General features: G+C 42.4%; 1 protein-coding gene across 3 annotated transcripts in view; it reads left to right on the top strand.

Annotated features, from left to right (window-relative positions):
• Positions 1-1215: 1215 nt before the first annotated feature.
• The window catches only part of ndst3 (N-deacetylase/N-sulfotransferase (heparan glucosaminyl) 3), a 49780-nt gene continuing 24673 nt past the window's right edge, over positions 1216-26322 (top strand). For 2 of the 3 annotated variants that reach the window (XM_005928218.3, XM_005928220.3), the window contains exons 1-6: positions 1216-1640; positions 3376-4677; positions 13367-13454; positions 15777-15931; positions 17242-17427; positions 23822-23950. In XM_005928218.3, coding sequence (XP_005928280.1) covers positions 3679-4677; positions 13367-13454; positions 15777-15931; positions 17242-17427; positions 23822-23950 — 1557 coding nt within the window. In that variant the 5' untranslated portion in view covers positions 1216-1640; positions 3376-3678. Of the gene's footprint in view, positions 1641-3176; positions 3269-3375; positions 4678-13366; positions 13455-15776; positions 15932-17241; positions 17428-23821; positions 23951-26322 lie in introns of all 3 variants that reach the window. The other variant, XM_042223376.1, reaches the window with a different exon arrangement.

Below are 26322 nucleotides of genomic sequence, written 5' to 3'. Positions count from 1 at the left end.
TGTGGCAACGGGCAAGTCTGTAATTACCTTTAGGGTTAGCGCAGTCCCGCTTGCACCCTGCACACAGCTGTCTGGTTTTCATTTCTGGCTTATTGTCTCCAACTAGCACCATAGCAAGGGCCGCTTCTTCACTTGTAATGTGGAGGAAATGGGTGAACAGCCTCTCTAATTACACTTCACCCACTGACACTGATTTACATACAAACACAATCACACTCCAATCCAAACCTTCATTATCTCTGGATTCCATTCTGTAGGGCATGATATTTTGGCTGTTATGCGGTATTTCATTCAGACTCTGTTACTCACCATCACCACTCAGTTATTATGGCTAAAGTGGGAGCCACGAATTGTGGAACTATCGACTCAGAGTATGACCCAAGAGTGGGGAAAAAAATTCTCAAAGTGTATGCGAACTCACATGTTAACAGTTTGGATGTGTTTTCCACCGCGCTACTATGTGCACCTTAAAGTTCTTTGCATAAAGTTTCCGGTGAGGCTCTCGTCTCTCTCTAAAGCTGATACATTATCTTTATGCCGTATGCTCTCTGTCGAACACACACTACTACAACAAGCTCCATTGTGATGTGAATGAGGGGCCCACCAGCTCCATGGAGACTTGCGTGAGCTAGAGTGTGTCGCTACAATTAGGTTAAAGAGATTGATGAACTACTAGAATGTAAAAAGGGAACAACTTAAAAAAAAGATTAAAAAGAAAGAAAGAAAGACGAACACTCTCCACCCCACCAATACCCCTCATGGTTGAAAAGCTGTGACTGTTTGATGGACATGTACAAAATCAGTCACGTTGAGGCTGAATCACATGTGGGCAAATATGCATGAGTCAGGGTGCTTTGAATAGTGATTATAAGACATTTCCCGGCACTGGTCATATTCTTTGTGACGCGAACCTGGCTGCAGTCTAAAGCGTTACTCCTTTCTTCTTATTCTTTCATCCTTGAGTACTATAACTTGTCCGATGAGAGCGAGAGAGAGTCGGTAAAAGCGCGCCATTAACTTGCACCGGTGCGTATCGGTGTGTGACATCCCTCATCCAACTAACACCAACTAAAGGGCCGTTGAGCTTTTACCGGGTCCGTGATCGCTGATGCCCGAGAAAAAGGCTGTTTGTGTCAATCAAACCGAGCCCCGACCCACCCCTCCTTCCTCTTCTATCTCCCACCTCCCTTTCTCTCTCTCTCTCCCTCCCCTAGCTCACCTCCACTCGTGTAGGCGCTCTTAAACCGCGGCGTTTACGCGCGGCAGCCAGTCGTTTACGGGCACCTCCTGCGTCTACGGATATCTACCAGCTAATCTCCAACTTAATAAGATGAGATAAAGGGACAAGTGAGCATAGCTCGCACCGAGAGAGGAGACAGCGGGGGGAGGGAGAGTAAGAGAGAGCGAAGAATGATGAAAGAGGGGAGGAGAGCGGATCATTCCGGCTGGCCGCCCCTACTGCTCTAGTGGAGGGGAGAGAGGGAGAGAAGGAGAGAGAGAGAGATGGCACAACGCCTCAGCATCCGAAACACACGGGAGTGGTGCGCCACCGACACCGGAGCTCTGGACTCATCCGAAGCAGCGTTGCACACTCACCACTCCCCTCTCCCCGCACGGCGGTGCCTCGTGGTCGGTTAAAGGTAAGTGGGCGAATCGGTTCTTTAGATAAAGTCCAGCGTGAGAAAGCGGATTGGAAAACTCTTTTATTGCCTGCTGTTAAGTTTGAGTTAGCCTTTTTTCATTCGAGCTGCCTGAATCTGTGGTGTGTGCCACCTGCTTTTTTTAAGAGGTATTGTTGTCTCCGTGGGTCCAACAGACGGAAGACTAAATTTGTGTTTTTTCTCCCACCCTCTTCAGCCTTCCTAATATAGGTAGAAGAACTACACTGTTAATCTAAAGCTTCTTTTTTTGTCTTTCGGATTTTAAAGAAAGGTCGCAGATAAAAATATCATCAGTTATAAACCATCAACAGTTATTTTGTGACAAACACCAAAATTCCCTTTTTTTTTTTTTAGCTAAAAACTGCAGTTTTGAAAAATTCAAAGCTGCACAAACTTTTTGTTTCATATTAAAATTGACAAAATGTGCAAAGCAAGAGCTGTTTCCTATTGTTTTTCTTACTAACGACAACAGCGCATTAAGTTATTAAAAAAGGGGCGAAAACTTCCACATGAGCCGTCCAACTGTCCATGTTAATCCAATTCCAGCGCCCTCCTGTGGTTCCAACAGTGGGGCACATGCATGCATAGAGTAACAGGTTCAATCAGCTCAACCGTGCTGTTGAGAAACTCACCTGTCCCTAAGTCATAGGCGCTTCTTTATCCGCCTCTTACGCTCTGTTTCTAAGAGTATCCTCCGCATTTTTCACGCGGGTGTAACTTTTGAACACATTTATCAGAGCTACTACTCCTAATTCAAGTCCCAGTTAGGATGACATATATTTTTTTCAAGTAAATCATACAACTATCTTCTTCATGTTGGCGTAGAGATAAAAAGAATACATTTTCACATCATCCCTGTTTCATTTTCTGGTGTTATATTTAAAGCCCCCTTCCTCTGCGACCTTCTTGTTTCTCGTGTTCACTAAAAGCAAGGAAGACAGAAGGGTGGAGAACATGAGGAAAGACTATTGATATTCAAAGAGACAGAAGGAGAGAAGAAGAAGGGTGCAAAATGACAGAACTTGGATTGGAGGATGGGGGGGGAGAAAGAGTAAGAGATGCTGTGGGATCTTTTTCTCTCCCTGGCTCCCGGCAAATACATTAAGATGCTAATCCTGGTCTTTTTTGTCTCTTTCTATAATTCATTGCATTTTTTTCCCCTCTCCGCTCTTTTTCTCTGTCTCTCTTATTCTTATGCTTTTCTCCCGCTCTTCATTTCCTCTGTACTGTCATGGACTCCCCCCAGATTAGTGCTCCTGGCTAAAGGATTCCGACTCTAATTTTGTGGTATTTCAGATGATTAGGCTCAGAAATGGGACAGAGGTGCACAGAGTTTGGCGCAATTAGATGTATTCTCAGTGGAACTTTATAGGAGTGATTAGTTGAGCCCATATCCACCTCCCTGCACAGCCATATTAACACACAACCAGCTGTTGTTTATTCGCGGGGATTGACTTTTGTGTTGTGTCTGTGCTTTTTTAACTGTGATGTTATTTGTGTGTGTGTGTGTGCCAGAGGTTGGCTAAGCCCTAAGGATGCGAGTTGTTTTCAATCAGCACAGTAGTTACCAGCTGTGCCCTCACATTCCCCAGGGTGGCACAACCAAGGTACACACACACCCGCAAGCAGGCACGCAGAGAACTAATGCATACTATTCAACCTTGCCCGGCAAATTCACTCTTTCTTCTTTTCTCCTTGTCCCCTTTCCCTGCAGATATTAATCATCGCCCACCTCCATCTGCGCACGTGATTCCACTACGAGGACTGGGAGTCGAGCACCTCGGCTACTTTGCTTCAATCAAGACCTTTGTTCCCTGACATCCGGCACAGCTCCCTTATCCGACTGCCATGGTGACATGACACACACCTGAGTGGCTTTGTGGGTTTGCTCCTGTCTCACGCCTAGTCAATCGCTCAGGTTTCCAGAAACGCTCTGTCTCCTGGACTCACTCGCTAGACTTCAACAAACTACAAAAGACGTCACTTCTTCCTGCGCACGACCCCTCAACAGGTTGCAATGACTGTGGCCGTCCGATTCCGCCGCCATTTACGAAGGCTCTTGCTCTTATTGGCCTCCTGCTGTCTCGTCTCCCTGCTCCTCTCTGCCTATTTTCTCTTTACGAACTCCTCCCCTTCCATGCAGCTCGGACAATCCCCTGAGCCCGCCTGCTCCCAGCCGCTCTCCATGTCCCCGTATCGTCAGCTCCCGTACCCCTACCCTCCCAACCCTCCTCACACACATGTCTACACTGACCAAGTAGTTTTGGTACTGGTGGAGTCCCAGTACTCCCAGCTTGGCCAAGACATTGTAGCTATACTGGAGTCGGCACATTTCCAGTTCCGTATGGAGATTGCTTCAGGAAAGGGCGACCTTCCGCCACTTACAGAAAAGGGCCGTGGACGATTTTCGCTCATCATTTATGAGAATCTGTTAAAGTATGCAAATGCAGACACGTGGAACAGACAGCTGTTGCATCAGTACTGTACTGAGTATAGAGTGGGCATCATCGGTTTCTATCGCTCCACGGAAAACTCCCCATCTACTCTCAAACTGCGAGGACTACCGCTGGTGCTTAGGACCAACCAGGCGCTTTGGGACTGTTGTGTGGTCTCTAGTTCACCTCTTCTCCACCTTACCAAACCCGGGACAGATCGAGGACCTTTACCCGGTGAAGACTGGACTTCATTCTCCTCTAATCACTCCACATACCAGGCGGTGCTGCACGCACGGGCTAAGGAGGGTGGAGGCGCAGGCAGCGGTGATAATTCAGGGCCTGGGTTCAGTCAAGGCCTCCAGGCCACAGTGGTACAGGACATGGGACTATACGATGGGGTGAGGAGAGTGCTTTTTGGCCAGGGACTGGCCTACTGGCTCCATAGACTCATCCTGGTGGATGCCATTTCCTACCTCACAGACAGGAAGCTTACTTTGGGTCTGGACCGGCACATACTGGTGGATATAGATGACATTTTTGTGGGGAAAGAAGGGACACGCATGAATGCCAAGGATGTGAAGGTATGATGGAGCTGGGGCATGCGTGTGTGTGTGAGATAATGTGAATTAGAGAGAGAAAGATAGGGATAAGGAGGATGAATTCATGTCGGGTCAGTTGAGTTGGATTAGATTTTTCATTCTGGTATCAACTTCTAAAAACAGTAATTGATGGCAGTGCAGCGGTGGAGATAAGGAGGTTTTTCCGATTGCACTGTAAGTCACCTCAGCAGAAGATTGTTCCAGGAGAGTATTTTAGAGGATTTTTTTTTTTTTTAGCTCGGGCATGAGTGCTCTGAGGAGATATTTGGAGGAGCTTTTGTATGTGTGTAAGGCCCCTGTGTGTTTGTTGTATCAAGTGCATATTTGTTGGGGTACAACGAGAGGGTATTCTCAAATGGAGATTTAGCCAAAAGGGGCCATTTAAAGGAACAAAGATGTGGTGTGAAAGGGGGAAACAGGAGGGGTAAGAGAGAGAGGGGGAGAGAGAGAAAGAGAGGTAGTGAATGAGCCAGTCAAAAGATGAATGGCATTTATTCCTATTTCCCACGTTCCTCCTCTTAGGAAAACTAAAGGAGAGTCAGCCATGCAGCCTGCCTCTCAGGACAGCTATTGTTTCAAAACACACGCTTGCATGAACAAACACACACATACACACACACACACACGCACACACACACACACACATATATATATATGCAGATAAAGAGCCGTGAACCTAAGTGATGTATGCGTGGCAAAGTAAAATATTTCCAAAGACTTAAAATCTTGAGTGAATGTAATATTTATGAGAGAAAAAGTATTTCATGTTTGCTGGAGGGTGGATAAATCTCCCCAGCAGGAGGAATTTTGTTTGAAATCATTGGTCACATTCTCCCAGTGCGTTCTCGCTCCGAGAGGTTCAAGCAAAATAAATTGTGTTTTGGGGGGTTTTCATGTATAGCAGTGTGTCGGTCCGTGCGACTGTTGGAGGTGTTTGTGTGTGCGTGTCGGGGGAGGACTCTAAGGAAGGTGAGATTTTTGCTGTTATGTGGTTACGTGCATGAGCTAAGAAGAGAAGAGTTTGCTCATCCCCCTGCAGTCACAGGATATATATACGTGATATAGAAATGTGTGTGTGTGTGGTTGGTTGCTTCCTGAATTACTGCTTTAGATTAGAATGTCACTTTCACCTGTCCTGTCAGGCACTGACAAAAAATGAGGCACCTGTCCGTGGCGGAAATTTGGGCTGGAGATGAGAGGAATGGAGAGGGCTGAAAAAGCAGGAATGCAGTGTGTGGCGAAGTGGAGAGGAATTCCACCCTTGAATATAAAAAAGATGCTTCTATCCAAAAAGGATAAAAGAGTGCATATTCACACACGGTCACACACATGTACCTCCACGCAGCGACGCAGGCACACTCTCGCACACATTGCTGAGCGCATTTGCGCGTTCACGAAATGAACACACAAATGCTCCCTAGTTGGAGTTTTCATTTTAAGTCTGCCTGACTCTTCAGCTTTGTAGCATAAATATACATGAGGATGAACCAGTGCCATAACAGAAGGGCAGGGAGATGCGCACAGAGTAAGCGATGGAGAGGAGGAGATGGATAGATAGAGAGAGATAGGATCAGGAAAAAAAAGGGAGGGATGCCATTTGAAACACATTACCTCCATATTTCGACTCGTCTCTCTATACTTCAGGATAGTTGGCAATAGCAGACAGGAAAGCTCAAGGAAAAGATCAAAAAGGAAAATAGTTTGAGGGCGGGAGGGGGGAGGTAGAGAAAGTTAGAGCGCTGCGCCCAAGGGAAGAGCTAGAAGCTAACTTTGCATTTTCAGAGAAACAAAATGCTGAAGGGAAATGAGAAATCAGAAGGGAGGAAGTAAGGGAGCAGGAATATGATGATTTGTAGCAGCTGTCCCCTCAGAGATGGACAGCCTCGGGTGAAGTTGTCAGATTACAGTATGAGTAAGGCAACTTACCACATGCACCAGCAGCCACAACATTAAAACCACTGACAAATAAGCGAATAACTTTAATCACGTCGTCACAATGCCGTGTTTTTGCTGGGAAACCTTGGGTGTTGACATTCAGCAGCAGCGGCCTACCCCAGCGGGGGTAAAGTGCACACTGCAAAAAGTGGTCCAGTTGAAAAATGACAAAAAAGAAAAAACACAAAGGTGTTGAGCCAGCCAGCAAAAATCGACAGAGCATCTGCAGAATGAGCCAGAACAATCCCGACTGACAGAGGCAAACCTGCTCTTATGTGTTGAAGCCGTTTTTTTGGAGGCAATATTAGGTGATGCTAGGGCTTTAACATTCATAATGATGTGATCCACCCATTCATTTCCCCTGTTTTCTGCTACGTCTGTCACGGTGCAGAGACTGAGTAGTAAAAGCTGTTGCTTAGATTTCAGATGGGCTCTTAAAAACAAGCCCGTCCCTTCGAGCAGGATGTCACTGAAAAGCTGTTGAAAGGGATGACTCATATTAGATGACCCTGTGCGTAATATACATCTGGCTTTGTGTGAAGGTGACAGCTGAAAAAGATGAAAACTAGCAGAATTCGGCAAAATCATTTTAATCACAAAAGCGAGCTGTCTGCCAAGGTCTGATGGAGATAGCTTTATGGAGTAAAATATGTAAATTGTTGTTGATTCAATTTGGGTCAGAAGTGACCGACCGATGACTGTGATGATATTAAAGGGCGTTTTTATCTCCCGTAATCAAGCGGCTCGAAGGTCTGTCCAAGCATTTTTTTTTTCATATTTCATAATGGTTTCATTCAACCATGTGACATCTGACATATGATATGAAAAAATAAATGAAAGATACCACAATAACTACTTTTGAAGGACAAATACAATCCTCCCCGGTGCTTTGAAGGCAGCTTATGTTCAACATCGCAGCAAAGTATGTAACACGGAATGTTATCGATCAATTAGTGGAACAAGATGTTTGCAGGAGCAGTGCTCGAAATCCCTTTTTACCTCTGCAGAGCCAGCATTCAGTCTCATGTTCTCTCCGAGAGGAGACTGGAGTGAGACAGAGAGAGAGAGACCAATTAAAATGCCACCCTCCTTCTCTCTGCACTCGTCATTAGTCTCACCCCACGAGTTCATCTGGTGACAAACAATACCTACACCCCCCTCCCTTTCTGCCTGCACACAGACTTACACACACAGCTGTATTTCCTCTATTAAAATGATTCACAGGGAGGCACCCCACGGATGACATTTCTCAAAATGAGGAATGATGCCAGTCAAAAGCTCCCATCAATGATACTTGTGCCAGTGGTTGTGTTTTTTAATTCATGCGTGTAGGTTTTCTCCTCTCCTCCGCCTCAGAGTGGTCCTGAGGGAGGTGTCAGATCCTCATCTTCAGATCTCTCTTTATCACCTCCACCTTTCCACCCTTCCACCTCCTCCTCCTCCACACACCTTCCTCCTCGCCTGAGTCATTGATCACTATCTCTGGCCTATCTGTATTCCTCTCTAAGCCTCTCTCTCGACTCCCTTCTCGTTCTCTTCCTCTCCAAGGTGTTTTCTGTAGTGGCATCATCAAGTTTAGAAGAAACACTAGTGTAAACATGCATCTTGCTTGTGGATTCAGATGCCATGACATGCACACTCTTTCAGAACACGGGGCTGCAGTCATCTGAAAAAGATTGTTTTGATTTGCACGGTTGCCTCATGCCAACACAGAACTTTTCTGTGTTGTATAACCTCTCCCCTCATATTCTTATGCGTATATATTCAATTGTCCAGCGCTAGAAATGTCATCATATCTTAGGAAACTGCCCACAGTTTGCCATTTTTTATGTACCCCCAGTCCACATCTTGCACTTGTAAGAAACAAATAGTTGAGTAAATAAGATTAAATTGTGTTTACGGAAACAGAACCAGGCAATTCTTTTTTGCCATTTTCATGATTTTTATTTTTTTCAATTTAGCGAGTCAAATAGTTGCCACTTTCATGTGGCCTAATAAACCGTAAAGTACCATTTTGTCTGTAAGATTGAATAGAAGGCCCGGTTTTTGCAGCGTTCCCTGACACAGGGCCGAAAACAATGTGCGGCACGCCAGTTTGAAATAAATGTCTGAGCTAAAGTCTTTTATTTTAAAATATCCTTATAATCGCTTTGATTTAACCTTAAATTGAAAACAAAAATGGCATTACACAAAATGAGCAATATACAGATTTCAGTGAAGGTTTTTGGCTTAGTTGTCTCTAATTTATTGTGCAATCCAATTTCTAGTTAATCTTTAGACCCAATTAAGTATGATGCACATTTGCAACTTAAGTCAATCAAACTAAGCTCTTTCCATATCCGTTTGCCAGTTTGCCAAATGCTGTTACGTAACTAATGAATTAAAAAAGACATAAACAGTGGATGAAAGATTAAACAACAACAAAAAAATCAGTGCAGAGCCAAGGAGATTCGAGAAAGAGGATTGATTAGGGTCTTTTGTTACAACAGGCACACAAAGCTCTTTGTTTTTGTCTGTGCTACAATCATTTAAAGCACGTACCCTTTAGGTAAATGACAACATTGCAGGTGGGAAAGAAGAAAAAGAAATTATATAGAGGATGCCAGAGGAGAGCGGGATAACGCTTCCAGCATGATGCATCCTGACATCTGCTCTCACTCATCCCCCCGATCAGGGCGAGAGAAATGATCACAGCCAACCCTGCAGAGAACTTTTACAGATATGCTATTAGGGAAATGAATTTGCAAGATTAAATTGTCTTTATTTAATTATTTTTTAAGACCAGTCACCAGTGTTGTAAAGAGTACTGCAAAGAAAGCATTTACCTATTAAAAAAAACATATATGCATATATATCTTTATAACTCATTTGGTTTAATTAACAGTTGTTGTCAGTGCTCTAGTTTTACTCCAATTAAACTCTAAGAATGTGGCCGCGGGCCATTATTTTCTCCCACAAAATGAGGCAGGTTTTGCAGTCACTGCAATCACTGAAACTCAAACTCCTTGAGGGGCTGCCAAGTAGAATTTAGCGTGAGTATGGCGATGCCAAAGCAATCACAAGTACCTTGGAAACGTAAATGCAAGTGAATAGATGATTTAGTAAAAATGCTTCAATATAATAGGCTACACTGGCTTGAATCTGACAAGTGAGCGTGGAAGTGGAATAGGGACGGGAAGAGTGAGCGAAGGGAAGGCTGGCATTAACTAGTGCGGTTTTCTTTCTGCTCATCAAATAGAGATGCCTGACCCAGTTAAATCTGCTGGTCTAGTGTTAACATTACACGCACATACAGTGTAGGCACAAAGCACTCATGTAGATGAATCAAGAACTTTGACCCGCTTCGTTTTCGCAGAGGAATTAAAACTCGATAAGTGTTCCTCTCTTGTTTGTTGTTTCTCTCGCCTTCGAATTTACTTGTGTGTTAAAAAAAATTCGACTTAAAATAAGTTATTTTATAATTGCTCTTATTATTTTAGATATCCCAGTGAGCCTTAGAGCTGTGGAAAGGAAAAGGAACGGGAGAAAAAGAAGCAGTGCAAATGCAAGAATGACAGAATGGGGATATGGTGAAGAGGTGGTTGCTGTAAAGGGTTTTTGAAAGGCAGTGAGTGCCAGCTGTCCAGATGCCTGTCTACCATCTGTTTGAACTCCAACATCTAGCTGGCAACTCTTCCTCCACACACACATGAAAGTACACGCGCCGACGCACACTACCGCTCGCACATACACAGAAACAACTGGCATCGCTTCTGACACTAGCAGTGTTAGGAAGCAGTGGGATTGGGCACAGAAATTAGGGCTATTGCTCGACCGCTAATCCCAGTGTGTGCGTTTACCTTCATCGCTCGGATTGGAAGGATCTCTCGCGCCCTGCATAGTCCTGCCTCCCAACTCTCACTTTGCCTACCAGAGAGAATCACTTTTGGCCAATTTCAAAACTATTCTCAGGATCCAGCAGACACTCGGGCTGTTTTTTTCAGCTCCACTAAGAAAACCAGCACAAGGAGACGTCTCTGTCCCTCTGAGAGGCAGAATTAAAGGAAGGAAGTGAACTCCCTTTATTATTATTATTTTATTTATTGCTCACCATGTACCCACGCTTCTCCCTGCTCATACCTGCACATACTTTAGTGGTTCATAAACTCTGAGAAGCTGGGTCTAATTTGAAAGCAGTAAACAGCAATCGTTCACCGAGCGCACTGGGTTCTTTTTTTTTGTTTGTTTGTTTTCTGATTAGTGTCTGCTGTGTTTTGTTTTGCTTTGCTATCACCGAGGCATTAACAAAACACTCTGTCTTCTTTGTTTCTTTTCAGCTTTCTTTATTAATTTCCCACCAAAATCTAGCTTTTGAATGGATTTGGAAAGCCACTCGAGAACTGACGCACGGTTGAGAACCCTGTCTCAGTTATTTGTTGCTGGTAAAGGTTTTTTTGTAATTGCCGAGAGTTTTGAAAAGAAAAAAAGAAAAAACATCACCCTGTCAGTTGCTTCTCTGATGTTTACAATGTGAGAGTTGGCTCCTGAATAGCAGCTTCTTTGATGCAACAATTTGTCAACATCACATTGTCCCTTTCACAGCGCTTCATGTCAGAATAATCCTTTTCAGGAGGACTCAAATTAGAATCCCCAAAAAATGGAACATCAAAAAAAGAGTTTAAAAACACAGTCTGTTCACAATTATGCTGCGACACAGTAAAAGTATGTGTCGAGTCAGAAATGGGAGGAAAATATTTAGTGAGACACAGGTTTACCCTTATGCGGGTCTAATCTTTCAGAAGACCTGCATGTAAAGGGTTTCAAAAGCAAAGGAGAAGAGCGATGAGCACTGGTGTTTATCCAGCTCTAAAGTTTATCCTTCCACAGATAGGTTCCTTTTTACTTCCCTCTAGATAAGAGAAAACCGTGAGATCCTGAAGTATCTGCACACAAAACTGTCTTTGAGGTCTCTACAGAAGTAAAACACAAGACGAGGACTGGAAGACAGTCGGGTCATCACGCTTCAGTCTCTATCTCTTACCAGACATGACCCCTTCAGGCCTCCAGAGCAGAGGGATAAAGTCCCAAAAATCCATACGATGAAACAGAGATGCCATGATGCTGACTTTCATAGCCAAACATGCTAAAAGCAGCAAACATTTTCTTTGTGACTCTTCTGTTTCCTCTGTGGATGTTTGGTAACAGAATACAAATGAGACGTTCAAACTAATATACCGCACACTTGGACACACACCTACGCCGAGTCTCACAGTTATCTACACACGCGTTAATAATACATTTTGACCAAGTGCATCAGGCAGTGTAGATTGAGTTACCATGCAAAGCACTCAGCTACAAACTTAATTTAATTCTTAAGTCTTTCTATCCACACGTTGGCTCGCGTGTGCATGTGTGCGTAAGATATAGAGGGTGTCATAGCAGAGTAGACAGGGGATCAGATTAGGGAGTTGTGCACATCTGTCAGCATGCAGCCATCTTCAGCACCATTAGATTAGAGTTAATGAAGACACTCCACGCATGTGTCTGTGTATTTGTTGGTTTGAGAGACACACTCGGGAGGAAATAAGAGAGGGGAAAACGGAGCGCGGGAGTGGGGAAGACTGCCTGGAACCAATTCCTTGCTCTCAGTTCAGCTGTGCTCAGGTCTCGTAAATCACGGAGGGTTCCTGGGGATCGATTAAAAGCGGCATGACAAAGATTGGTAGTGGAGACGTGGAGCTTATAGCCCAACGGAAAGACCCAGCAGACTGAGATATAAAGAGAATTACAAGAGTTTTATGTATAAACAAAATATTTGCGGGTGCAAATGGCGAGGAAGTGCAACGATAGCAAGAAGAGTGTGAGAGCGCGGGGGAAGGAGCAGGGGTAGAGGGCTATAGAAAGGGAGAGTGAGCGCTCTTTCCTCCATGGTGCTTTAGCCTTCCTTTCAAATTAGAGCAGCCCTGTCTCCTGAGAATGTGACATTTTCACGGAGCAAGCGAGGGAGAGATGGAGTTTGAGAGAAGGGTGGGAGGGGTGGAAGACAAATGGGGAAGGGGGGCAGAGAGGCAGCTGCAGGTTCTCACAAGTGGGAAGATGGAAAAATAGAAGGAGAAAGGGAGACAGAGAGAGGCAGCAGGGATATTCAGGGTTTCACTTGGTAATGTTAGGGATGGATGGAAACAGTGATCAGAAGGGAGGAGATTGTGTGTGTGTGTATTGGGGTGGGGGTATTAGTCCACCCTCCAGAGGCTACTAATGCACTGACCTTCATTAACTTGCATTACTGTCGGTGTGTGTGTGTGTGTGTGTGTGTGTGTGTGTGCAGAGTGTGCGACTCTCTTTAGTTAACACTCATTACAGAGTCTTTGTTTAAAGGCCAGTAAACTAATGAAGTCATTAAATAAGTGAGGAAAATCCTGATTCGAGCACTGAAACTAGAGATTGCAGAAACTTTAAGTACGGGAACGGAAGACTTGTGCATGTAGAAAACAAAAGAGGAGACTCTAATAATGAGACACAGTGCAAGAGCACATTGGTGACTGCTTCCATTGAGCAGCCATAGTTTAAGTACTGACATGAGCATACGGCCATCCTGGCAGCTGTCGAAGGAACAAGTGCTCACTTAAATATACATCACAGAAACACAAGATCTAAAACCAATTTGTATGTGTAGACTCGCTGGGGAGAAATAAACATATTGCTTTTATTTTGCATCTGTCTATCTGTCTGTCTGACTGTCTGTCTGTGTTTACAGGCTCTCCTTGATACTCAGAAGCAGCTTCGTTCTCAGATCTCCAACTTTACCTTTAATCTGGGCTTCTCTGGGAAGTTCTACCACACAGGTGGGTTTTCTCATGTTTTTCTATCTAACCTTTGCAAAATAATTTAAATATGATGAATACAAAAAATGATGTGTACATACTTAAGAGAATCAAATAAAATAGAATAGCATAGCCTTTATTGTCGTTGTACATGTACAATGAAATTGTGGGTGCTCCACACCAACTATTCCTCTCCCCACCCAACCGGTCGCGGCAGATGGCCGCTCCTCCCTGAGCCTGCTTCCGCTGGAGGTTTTCTCCTGTTGAAAGGCAGTTTTTCCATACATGAATCAACATGACACAAATACATCTTTATAGTTTAATTAATATTCCACTAAGGTGACTCTAAGAAAGGGAAACTTATTGCAGAGAAGTATAAACTACACTGTTTTGGTACAGTTAGCAGCTGCAATGAACCAATGAATACAAACCCTTTCATCACCATTTTAGGACTTGGACACCAAATAGTTTGGTATTTTTATGATAAGCCTTAGTGACTTTATAAAGAATACTGCAAAAATGTAGGCATAATGTGGAGTGACAAGTGTTCAGTCACAAAGAAGAAATGTGAAGGATTTATTTGAAACTTCAAATGAATGCAAAATGATGCATGTGTAACTATATGCATCAGAACACAGAAAACAGTCTCAGAACATACCACCAAGTACTGTGTAGTCCACTAAAATCACACTACTTACATTTAGCAAACACTTTATTAGGTACGCCTGTTGAACTACTCGCTAATGCAAATATCTAATCAACCAATCATATGTCAGTAACTCAAAGCATTTAGCCATGTAGACATGGTCAAGACAGCCTGCTGAAGTTCAAACTGAGCATCACAATATGGAAGAAAGACAACTGAATGTGGATCTCAGTGCTCCAGAACACCTTTGGGATGTAGTGGAAGGGGAAATTTGAATAAGCAGCTGACAGCATCACGCAGTTGCTGTCGTGTCAGCACGAAGAAAAATCTCTGAGGAATATTTCCAGCGCTTTCCTGAATCTATGACATAAACTATTCTTAAGGCAATAGAGGGTCCAATCCAGTACTAGCAAGGTGTAACTAATAAAGTGACCAGTGGGTGTATATGTATAGTATATCCTTGTGTCTAATTAGCAGTGACATGGCATGTAGCTGTGACTATTGAGAACATGTGTTTATTTTTACGAGCACTGACAGTGTGTTGCTGGCCTTGCTCTTTCAAAAATATTTGAAATAAGTTTGAAGTGATTTGATTGAGAACACTAATGCAATACTGGACAGTATTCAGGAAAGTGAGAGATGAAGGGTACTGACACACAAAAGTACACACGGTTTTAACAAGCTGTGGCATTCAAATGAGAACTGCGTCGACACACTAACAAATACTTTTAGCGTTGAAATACGAATATCAGTGAAGCTCGTGTAAAATTACAGCAGTGTGCATAAAAATAATGAGAAAGCCTAATGTCGGTGGGGAAATGCGTTACTGATTTGGGAACTGCGTTAAGAACAGTGAGAATGACGTTTCTGGTGTGAGAGTTGCACCAAAGCGATTTAGAAAAACTGTAATTTTCGAAATTATGGCCATAGTTAGAGACCAACAATCAGAATATGCATTTGGGAATAGCTACCGTATAATTTTCAAGTAGCTGGCATATGACGAATGCACCTCAGTTTCTTAGTTCGATCCATCCATGTATGACAGGTCACACCTGTTTGCAAAGCATCAGGATGGTGACAGGCTTTAGGATGGGACTAACCAACAGAGCAGGGTAGCTACATCCATCCTTTACATACAGGAATAACGTGACCCACATGGTTCTAATTATAATTATAGTGTGCATATGTTATCACATCATCACTAAAACCAATATATGTTATTTAATAGCTTTAGATTTAAAGTTGCACAGTAACACATTTAACACATTTATGAGGTTATGACATACTGCATTGGATCCTCCGCTGCCTTCTGGCTCCAAGGACAGTGCTTATTGATTTTCTACTTAAATTGTCTAAATCTGCAGTAAGAGAATGAAGGTGTGGGATTCACTGGAAAAGAAAAATCGAGGTGAGGCCGAACATGATTATAATTAGAAGAAATCTGATGCAGACTAGAACACATCTCCATCGCATCTGTTATTGCTATGGCATCATCTCCATGGTATCGGACTACCATATTTAGTAACACAACCTTAAGACAATTGGGTTGCATAGTGATTCTTATCTAACCCTGCACCAGCAGGAAGCTATGGATAGCACTCATTTGGACGTAATCTGAATCTGCCTGTTGTTGTAAGGTGCTTAATGCTTTATTTCTCCTTTTGCCCTGTTCTGTTTGTGCGTTTTTGTGAGCGTAGGCACAGCAGAGGAGGACGAGGGAGACGATCTGCTACTGAAGTATGTAGATGAGTTCTGGTGGTTCCCCCACATGTGGAGCCACATGCAGCCTCACCTCTTCCACAATGAGTCCTCACTGCTGGAGCAGATGGTCCTCAACAAAGAGTTTGCTCTGGTGAGATGGATGGGCAAGCACGCACACATATTTCTTTCACCGTCTCTGTCAGTGTGGTTTTCGTCTTGTGGGTCCTTGATCATACGAATTTCCCAAGACTGCACTTTTTTCAAGGGCATCTATGTTGACATGTGGGGCTGAAAATGAAGCCATTGCAAAACTGCAGTTCCTTGCGTGGCCACATGAGGCTGGCTTCAAAAGCGAGTCAGTGCCGAAAGATTATTCCCGTGTTGCTCAACTTTAGAGCACATGTAAACATTTTTACAGCCACTTTCAGTCCCTATAGATAATTTCCCTTTTTATGCCAACTTTGCGGGGAATTACATTTTTATAAGTCACCAGTTTGAATTGTTTTCATGCTTAAAATCATGCAATAATATAGGTGTGTCTGGATTTAATAAATTGGAGTCATTAAAAAGTGTATTGGACGTTTTGGTGCCTTTTTCATATTGCGATTTGACATCAAACACGATAACATATGCCATGTAAACTGTGCTATTTTATGTTTGATGATATATTTACAAATGTTTGGGGAGATTACACTTCCTGCTAAACAAATTAGTTGCATATGGGCATGTTTTAACAGACTGAGACTTGGTTGGGGCGCAGCAGCGAAGGAACAATTTTGCTTCCGACAGACAAATAAAATGTAATATCCCTGCTGGGAATGATGCACTTATTTTAAAAGACACCTGAGTCCTATTTAATGTCTCCTGGTTAATCTGAAGCCCTCAAGGTTGAGTGCTTTTTGTTGCTCTGCACTGCTTTATTTTGTCTGCTTTGTTAGTACCTGTGTGTTTGTGTTTGTGTTTGTGTGAGCGAGCAAAAAATGATTTGTATGACCGTGCTGGAATTCGTTGTCACACACGCGAGACAACGAGGAGGGGTTGGTTCATGCTGTTGAAGGTGAGCGTGAACATAAAGTCTGATCACTAGCCTCTGCTGTACACACACACACACATGCACACTTCACTCCTTCATCCCCTTTGGCCGCCGATGCTTAGCTTTGACAGTGTGTGTAGGTGTGTGTCAGAGCAAAGGACAACACCATCAGTCTTCGGGATGCACCCGGCAACCATCCACCCTCACACACACGCACACATGCTCGTACAAACTATATATTTTTTTTAATTTCCAACCCGAAGGCCAGCATCATAACAAACACGGTACAAGGCACGTGCTTCATCTGCAAGGTCAGGCTGTTTATGTGCTACAAAGTCCTTTGTTTGGGAGCTGCAAGCATGCCATTATTTCTTTGTTTATGTGTATAAACCTCATTTTCCGTGTCTTTGCACGTCTCCTCTCTCCAGAACCACAACATCCCGGTGGATATGGGCTACGCTGTGGCCCCTCACCACTCGGGTGTCTACCCGGTCCACCTGCAGCTGTATGAGGCTTGGAAACGTGTGTGGAACATTCGGGTCACCAGCACTGAAGAGTACCCCCACCTCAAACCTGCCCGCTACCGTAAGGGCTTCATCCACAACAGCATAATGGTGAGGAGATGACGCAGGCGATCAGCTTCACATTCAGCACATACATGCAAATGCATCCCTCCTTGCTCGTGTGGATAAATACACATTGATTAATTGACATATTGCTGCAAATGCATGAAAACCAATTAGGCTCTTCCCATCTACCTGTTAGATATTTATAGCTGAACATGCCTCGTTTTGTGTGCAGCTAAATGCCAACCCCCCCGCTCCAAAAAACAGGCTGTCAAATATCTCATTTCAAAACATGTTTTTTTTTTCCTGAAAACATATTTCTGATTATTTCATTATTTTATATTTTCCCTGCTGTTTCTTTCTCCTTTTTTCTTTTTTCTTTTTTTGCTATTTTCATCTTCTCTCAGGCTAGAAGTAGTAGTCATTAAGCTTGTTGTTGCGCAGCTCTGTGTTGTGGCGGGTTCCTCTTTGATAGAAGTCAGAGCTGGTGCTGTGTGCAGACATGTTTTTAATAAAACACTTTGGCCTGGCAGACCATGCATAGATGTGCATTTTCTAGTGCTGTGTGACGCTGCCGATTTTGGTATCGATCCGATACTAAGTAAACATAGGGCCAGGATGGCCAATAACGATACTTTTAACTTATAAAGGCAAGTTATCTAGAGGAGATCAGTGTGTCATAACTTTTGCGATGAATCATCATCAATTTGGAAATTCTGAACATATTTTAATGACCACTAAATTACTGTGATTTTTAATTTCAACAAACGTACAACAAAACAAATCAAACACATCTTTCAGTTTTTCGTGTATTTTTTAAACTGTAAATGTAAATGTGCCCGTCTCTAAAGGAATTTGGTTCGTGTAATAGTCTATAAATAAAACAGATGTGACAGTCAACACAAAAAGGTTCAGATATTTTTCATAGAGCACATTAGAGGTATAGTTTTCATCTTTCAAAAAGTAATTAATTTAACACAATTCAGTTAGAGTTACAACAAAGTATCGATCATATCGTGCTAGCATAGATCCAATACCAGTATTGGTGTCGGTACTATCAATATTTCGATTGATCTGCCCACCTCTAGCATATTCTGACAAAAGCTGGTGAGTCAGGTTGGCCAGATAAAATGATGACTCTTCTCTGAAGATGTTATTCTGTGGGACTGACTCTAGCACTCAAGGCACATTAACAAGTGTCCTTCCCTGCAGATGAAAAAAAATAAAGAAATAAATATTAGATCTCTGACTGGAATTAAAACAACAGATTCTAAATTTGTGGAGCAGCTGAACTTAAAAAAAGCTTAAATCTGTTTGAATGTTTTGCTTTGTGGCTCTGTTCTTTTATCCTGCTTTGAAAAAACCCGCACGACTCCCGTCTGTGTTTAAATAAGTCTTTGCTGAATAGCAAATTGCGTGATGATTGTTTCTTGCGGCCCCCTAAACAAAAAATCAATGATGCTGTGCATGGTGTGTAACCTCTCTGTGTACGCAGAGGTGTATGTGATATGAATTCTTTGACCTTGTCTCACCGCATGCTCAGCTTCACGTTAATTTAACATTTAATGGCTTCCCAGTGCAGTCGACGGGCTGGGCTTTTCTTTAGGTTTATTTTCTATATGTGCAGGATGTACCGCAGACTAAAAAGGTTTGGTAATGAGAGCATTTTTAGCACTTTTATGCTCCAATAAATAATTCATCAGTCGCCATTTGAGACGACAATAGAATAAAACTTTTGTCACCCATTTCACCTAAGCAAATTGCCTTCATCCCTCCCCCTGCCTCCCCCTCTTTTCTTCATTCACTTGTCAGTCAGGCTCTTTGTCAGTGTGCACAACAGTTCCCCTATTGACAAAAGAACCAATCACATCTGACACCAAAATTACCGGTCCGTGTTGTTCTGTCATATAAGGGTCTCGAACAAACAATTTGAACAGACAGCTATGTCAATTTTCTAATCAGTCCCTGAAGTCTACTTTTATTTTCTCATGACAGCATCATAAAAGACATCGACGTAATCCTACTTCCTCTCATTACAATGGCACGCTCACTTTTTGACAGGCTATAATAAGTTATTGTGCGTGATCAATAGTAAGGATTTATGAAAACTTATGAATCAATGAATTCAATAAAGAGAAAAGCAAAACATGAGGGGGGGGAAAAGCGGATACATACCTGTTAAACAATTTTACGAAACAACACATCGCAAAGAAAGATGGAAAAGAAGAAAAGCCACAAATAAAATTGTTTGTGTTTTATGTCAGAAGAACTTGAAAAGCTGCTGACAGAAAAACTGAAACAATTTCAGATGCTCAGAAACAAAACAAAGAGATTTCCGTGCTTACAGCTGACAGGAGTGATATCGCTGTCCAAGCGTTGCCTTTGAAACACTTGTTCCTTTTGTCTTTCAAACCTAAGTGAAGGCTGTAATGACACACTTTTGAATAGTGAAACAAACTTGTTTTGTGTTTTCTCAGTTGGAAATATTCATCCACATTGACAGTGGGCAAGGACATATGCAAATTAGATATATTCAGCTGAGCTCAGGCAGGAAATGAAGGGACTGATTTCCTGATCGTGTTGCTTCCACAAAATCAGACCGCGGACCGATGGACTCGCCCGTCACTGCTAAGTACAGACTCTGCATTTACATGTTGGAGGAAATGGTATTTAAAAAAAAAACATGTGGTGACATTGCCTCTGGCATCCTACACTAAACGCAGGTCTGTGAATCAGAATAATCTGCCACTGGTGATCTACGAGGTAACCCAAACATGCTGTGACTAAATCACTCCTATAGAAGCCTTCAAAACAATGCACATTAATCGTATAATATATTAAAAAAAAAGCTCAATTTAACCTCATTAACACTGTGTTTAAAGGAAGTAGTATTATTGGATGTCTTAAAATGTTCATTTTGATGAACTTGCCCAGCTTTTGGTTTTTGGAAAAACACAGTTTAAAAAATTAATCTCGCCTCGAGGTGAATTTATTAGCTGTTCTGAAGCTTTTTTTCATAATGTAAAGTACTTGCATTTACATAGCGCTTTTCTAGCCCTACACCCCACTCAAAGCACTGCAAGTCTTTTATCCACAGAAGACTATTCTGTGCATTTAAAGCACTTCCATGGCCATACCTCACGTCCATCCAATCAGCCAGTTTGCCTAACATGCATGTCTTTGGGAGTGTGGGAGGATGCTGGAGTACCCGGAGGTAACCTACTGTACTGGAGGAACATCAAAGCTCCTCACAGAAAGGCTCCAGCCTGGGCTCAAACCGCTGCCCCGACACGCCACCCATGCACCCGTGTCACACGAGCTTCATCAAGATCTTTATTAAGATCAAGTGATGTGACTGAAAGCTACACGACAGCTACTTAGGCGACATTACTGTGGTGACATCAAACTGTGTTTAAAGTGTAACCAGTGTGTTGAAAAGGCCCATCTCCCGCTCCAAGACATTGCACGCTACACTGACTAAATAGCAAAGGGAGGCCAGAAAAAAAAAAAAAAATCAGAGCATAGCTCACGGAGGCAGAACAGTTTTTCTGAGAGGCAGCTTGTGTGGTGGTTCATGTGTGTATAAATGTGCACCTCCACGCGAGTTAAAAATGAAGTTTCGAATGAGCTCACCATAAATTAGCTGATGAACTTTAAGATTCTGATGCTTCATCTCGCTTCCCGACCTATTGTCTTGCTATTCTGGGACATCACTCACATCCTTCCCGTTGTCTTTACCTTTCACATTTTTCACTTCCAATTTTTCCCGCAATTTCTGTCGATTAATCTCTTTCTCCTCTGCCGCTCGCTCCATCTTTGTTTGTTCCGAGGAGGACAGGAAGTTGTCTTAAGGCTGTAAAATTGGCGTGCGCGTGTGTCTCTGTCAGCAGATTGAGAGCCACCCACTGGACCCACAGTATCAGAACAAATCACACTGAGATATGGGGCTGTGCTGCGTGTGTGTGTCTGCGTGTTTGTGTGTATGCATGCGCGTGCAGATGTGCAAACATGCATACTTGTGTGTGTGTGTGTGCATTTCTTTTTAAAATGTACTATATCAGTTTGAGCTATAGCTCTGTGGATAATTGGTTTGGTGAAATAGTGCTGAGTGTCTGTGGCTCTGGTGGCCTTCTCTCTCACTCTCTCCGGTTCCATCTCTCTTTCTCTCTCTCCCTCTTTCTCTTTTTGACTCTGCAGTGTTTTATAGATAAACCAATATCTGTGCTTCCAGCCTTTTACTTTCTATTTCACACAGAGAAGTGCTTCACAAGAAGTTAATGCACTTATTTTGAAAGACCCTTTCTCTTGTCTTGTCTTGTCTTGTCTTGTCTTGTCTTGTCTTGTCTTGTCTTGTCTTGTCTTCTCTTCTCTTCTCTTCTCTTCTCTTCTCTTCTCTTCATTTAATCATTTAATGCACTAATTAAAATACATTTAGTTTATCAACCATTAAAACCCTCGATCTGACAACCTCTCATTTTCCCCCATTGTTCCATATCTCCGCAGGAAAATCATTTAAATTAACAGAAATAATGTTTGTTTGCATGAACAGTCTAACTTCTAGTACTTCTTTTGGGGGTGAAAAAAACAGTCTTTACTCAGTTCAGTTTTCTGACGTTTTGGACCAGTTTTTGTATGTAGGTTCCTAGCTACACAGTTTGTACAGGGTGTGGGGTGTTTTTATTATGTATTTTTATGGCCAAAGGTGCACAGTGCACCTGCTTGAGGTGGGATTAAAAGTAATCTGTTATCATCTCCTCCTGCTTCAGTAAACAGCAAGTTACCAAAATACCAAACAGGTGCAGGTGAGGTGAAAAAAACTGAACAGTGCCTGAGGAAGATTTAACTAATCACCAATGCCTTGTGCTGCACACCTGCATGAAAACAAGGTCTCTGTTGCTTTGGTGAAGACATCTCGGCTGGATAGCACTTTAGGACACACAGCTCAAGTGCACTTGATGCAGGGGGTGGTGTGTCTTTTGACACCATTAATTGGGCTCTGATAAACCTTTTTCACAGTCGGCATGTTGACTTGTCATTACAAGGAAAGTAAAGGTAGAGCTAAAAACCTAATAATAATAATAATAATAATAATAATGGCTCTATTATGGCTACGTTCCAGTTAGCCAGCACGGACAATACCAAAGGGCCTGGAAGTGGAACACCTGAATTGAATAAAACCATTAGTAATTACGCCTTTCCTTTTAATCCTACGCCAAGTCAAAGCGCTAGTTGTGAATAAGGTCTGTTGAACTGCGCAAGACTGTGACTTGAGCCATCTGCAGATGTACGCAGTTAACAATGCCATATGCTGTGTGACACATCAGAATGACCTGCTCAGATGTCTGCATTTTCTGTTTGGATAACGCCACACAGACACACAGCTGCACATTTAATCTTATCATCATTTAATCTTTACATCTGTCATCCGAGTCATTGCTGTTATTTTTTACGCCATCTTTGTACCTGGTTTGTTTGTATGTTGCATTTGAAACGGATGAGTGATCGGTAGTTTACAAAAGAAGCTCACATAGGACCAGCTGTTGTAGCTTTTCAATTTCAAATCATTGCATCACGTTGGTTTCATATGCCTCTTAAATGGGAATTCCCTCACTTTAACAAGGTGTGATCACAGGAATATTGAGATCACACCATATTACAAAAATATATATATAAAGTGCTTTATGGTTTGATATTGGATAAACTGCTTAAAGAGATGTCATATGAAGATTACAAGTCTGAAAATGAAAACCAGGTCACCAGATGTCTGTAGCTTGCTCCTCATCTGTGCTTGAAGCCAGAGGCTCAAGGCTACATTAGCCTCTACAAAAAATCAGAACTATTTTGCTGTCACTTTTTTCTGATGCTCTGTGAAAACTGTAAGCCCAAATTCACCCATTAGTTATTATTATAGTGGTCAGAGTGAATTCAACATTTTGTAGTTTTTTTTTTAACATCAATATAGCCTAAATGCTGCACTAAAGGTATCCAAAACTTCATTGAGAAAAGGTTCACACAACATCTCCACCCAAGATTTGCATGCAAACCTGGAAGTTTTCTATACATTGATTTGGGCGAGTACCCTCCGAAAATATGTATTTAGCACAAAAATGCATTTTTTTTTTGACCAGCATTGTTGTGCCATGTTTTCATGGTGCAGTGTTAGTTATATAATTAACAGAATGACCCAAGTAGTGTCAGAGTTTCTTTATTTTGCCAGTAAACTGACTTACACATACATCCAGTTCTCAACATAAAAACCACTGAAAAAGGAGCTGGGAATACTGAACGAGTGAGCCCAGGAGTCTAACAAGGCTAGAGATGTCCCAATGTCATTATTATTGCCATGAATGAGTGCTGGATAATGATATTTGTCTTATTTATTCGCACTTTTGACTTAAAATGAAAATATATCATATGTCTGTGTCTGTGTTTTTGTGTGTAGGTGCTGCCTCGCCAAACGTGTGGCTTGTTTACTCACACCATCTACTATAAGGAATACCCCGGAGGACCAAAAGAACTGGACAAAAGCATCCGTGGGGGAGAGCTGTTTCTCACCGTGCTGCTCAACCCAGTGAGTCAGAGAAAACACGCCCACAATCAAACACACAACTTCTCATGCAAATGGATATAGGGAGGGAAAGACAGCACTTTAGTTAGGTTTTTTTTTCACCTTATAGAACCAACAGGGCTTCCTGCTCTCGCTCTAAAGGTAGCTTCCTCTCTGTCTGGTTCATTCTGTTTTATTTTTGCTGTGTGTGTCTGTCTGTCTCTGTTCCTGTCAGGGGCTGCTTCTCACTGTGGAGCTGTGTTCATCTCCCCACTTTAAATTAGGTCTCACCACAGGGGGGTTGCTGTCTCACACACACACACGGGCGTGCATGCACGCACACTCCGCGCACGCATCCTCCCCCTCTCACTTACCCCTGCTGTGTATGTCAGCTCAACTCGATTTTGCTTTGAATTAAGGAACAAAATTAGGTTTTGGTGGCAGTTAAGATACTCATCCATGTGCACATCCTCACGAGTGCACGCACTCACACAAGAGAAATTCACAGGAATTGTCCCCCAAACAATCTCTTTCTCTCTCCGCCTCTGTCTCAAGCCACACGAGCGTGCACGTGCACAGACGCACACAGCGACGCTCATAGACCAGCAGTAGGCTCTACTGAAGTGTCAGGTAGGGGAGCGCAGAACTAGAGGAGCTGTCAGAACTCACCGAACATCAGAGAGTCAAGTGCGGCTCCGTACAACAACCCAATCTGCCTCTTTTTTTTCTGTCTCTGCACCGCTTTGTCTCCGTCTGTCTTTCTTTTTTCTTGCTCAGGTTTTCTTTCTTCTTTTCTTTTCTTTCCTTCTTTTTGTCTCATTTTCTCTGTTTTTCCTCAGTACTTCCCGTTTTCTTCTTTTAAGCACAAAGTCTGAAGTGTTTTAAAAGGAAATAATGCACGACGTTTCCATTGCAATAATTGCTGCTCTGCTCTCAAATGACACTTAATAGGAATCAGTATGTATTGAGTTCTACATAATTTTTATAATTGCTTTGAATCAGGTAAGTCTCCAGCAAACATGAAGTGTTTTACATTTCCCCTTGCAGCAACAATAGCTTTCTAATAATAGACAAAACTAGGTGGTTGGCACGGAACAAATACTAGAGGGAGCACAATTTTTTCTGTCTAACCAGCATCGTGATTAGGGGCGCTGCTTGTTATGTATTGTTACGATGAGTGAGACAGATTGTATTAATACACTGAGTTAGCAGGAAAAGTGTAGCAGCAGAAAGGGCCACCTGTGGCTCTAAAAGTATGGCCACTTTGAACATGTCACATCAGTCATGTTAATTACATGCTATTTAGCAAGAGCCTGTCTAATTCATGCCATGGCTTAAATTGGAGCCCAATTGATTCAGGACTTTTGGGTTTGATGCTGAGAAATCTTTTCTGTTCTGTGAAGACATCACTCCTCACCTGCATCCACACCTCAATTTGGCTCTATTGTTTCTGTCATGCCCAGTTGTGATGCTACTCTTCTACGTGGTGCAGACATACTGCTGTAAATACTGCAGACTATAGAGTTGGGACTGCTGTACTGGACAAACTATGTGTTGACATCCCCCCGAGCATCTTTTATTGCATTGCTTTCTGTCAAAAGAAAAGGATAGCTGTAAATGCTGGATAATGCAAACAGTGGCACGAGTATGTCTGTGATAAGCCAACATCAGCTGAGTGATATATGGGCTGGCTCCAGCTTATAAATTCGACTTTTCCCTGATATCTGTGAAATTGAACTGCTTAGGAATCTATGATGATGCCAAGAAAGTACCTGGTGCTTGTTTTTAGTGTTAGTTTTACTCTTTTTAATTATTATTGAATGGAGGGCAGATGTCAGAGGCAAGATTTAGAACAATCAGTGCAGGTATTACAATAGAATAGAATAGAATTCAACTTTATTGTCATTGCACATGTCACAGGTACAGGGCAACGAAATGCAGTTTGCACCCATCCAGAAGTGCTTTAGCCATGATATAGATATATTACAAATATATATAACAATAATATAGATATGTAAGTATATTACAGAAATGGCTCTATTATGGTATGTTATAATGTACACGGTATGAAGTATGTTATGAATATTCTATAACTATAAGTATGTACAGGCTGTAGTGAGTACAAGCTATGTACAGTTTCATAGATCGTCCACAGGCTCCTAGCACAACCTAGGACTCGAATGAAGCCAAGAGGCGACCGGGCCTTTGCATCCGTGGCACCCAGACTCTGGAATAACCTCCCTGTTCATAGTCATACTGCCGAGTCTATCCAGTCTTTTAAATCACGTCTTAAAACTTGTTTTTTTTACTTTGGCTTTTGATTCTGTCTAGTTGGCTGGTCTAGCTTGTTGTGTTGTTACCTATTGTTTGTTGTCCTCTTTTATTGTTTGTTTTAA

Source organism: Haplochromis burtoni, unplaced genomic scaffold (genome assembly GCF_018398535.1).
Source record: "Haplochromis burtoni strain Fernald_Lab_line unplaced genomic scaffold, NCSU_Asbu1 Contig_110, whole genome shotgun sequence".
Classification (NCBI taxonomy): domain Eukaryota; kingdom Metazoa; phylum Chordata; class Actinopteri; order Cichliformes; family Cichlidae; genus Haplochromis; species Haplochromis burtoni.
The sequence above is the reverse complement of the archived record's forward strand: the minus strand, read 5'-3'. Positions and strand labels throughout refer to the sequence as shown.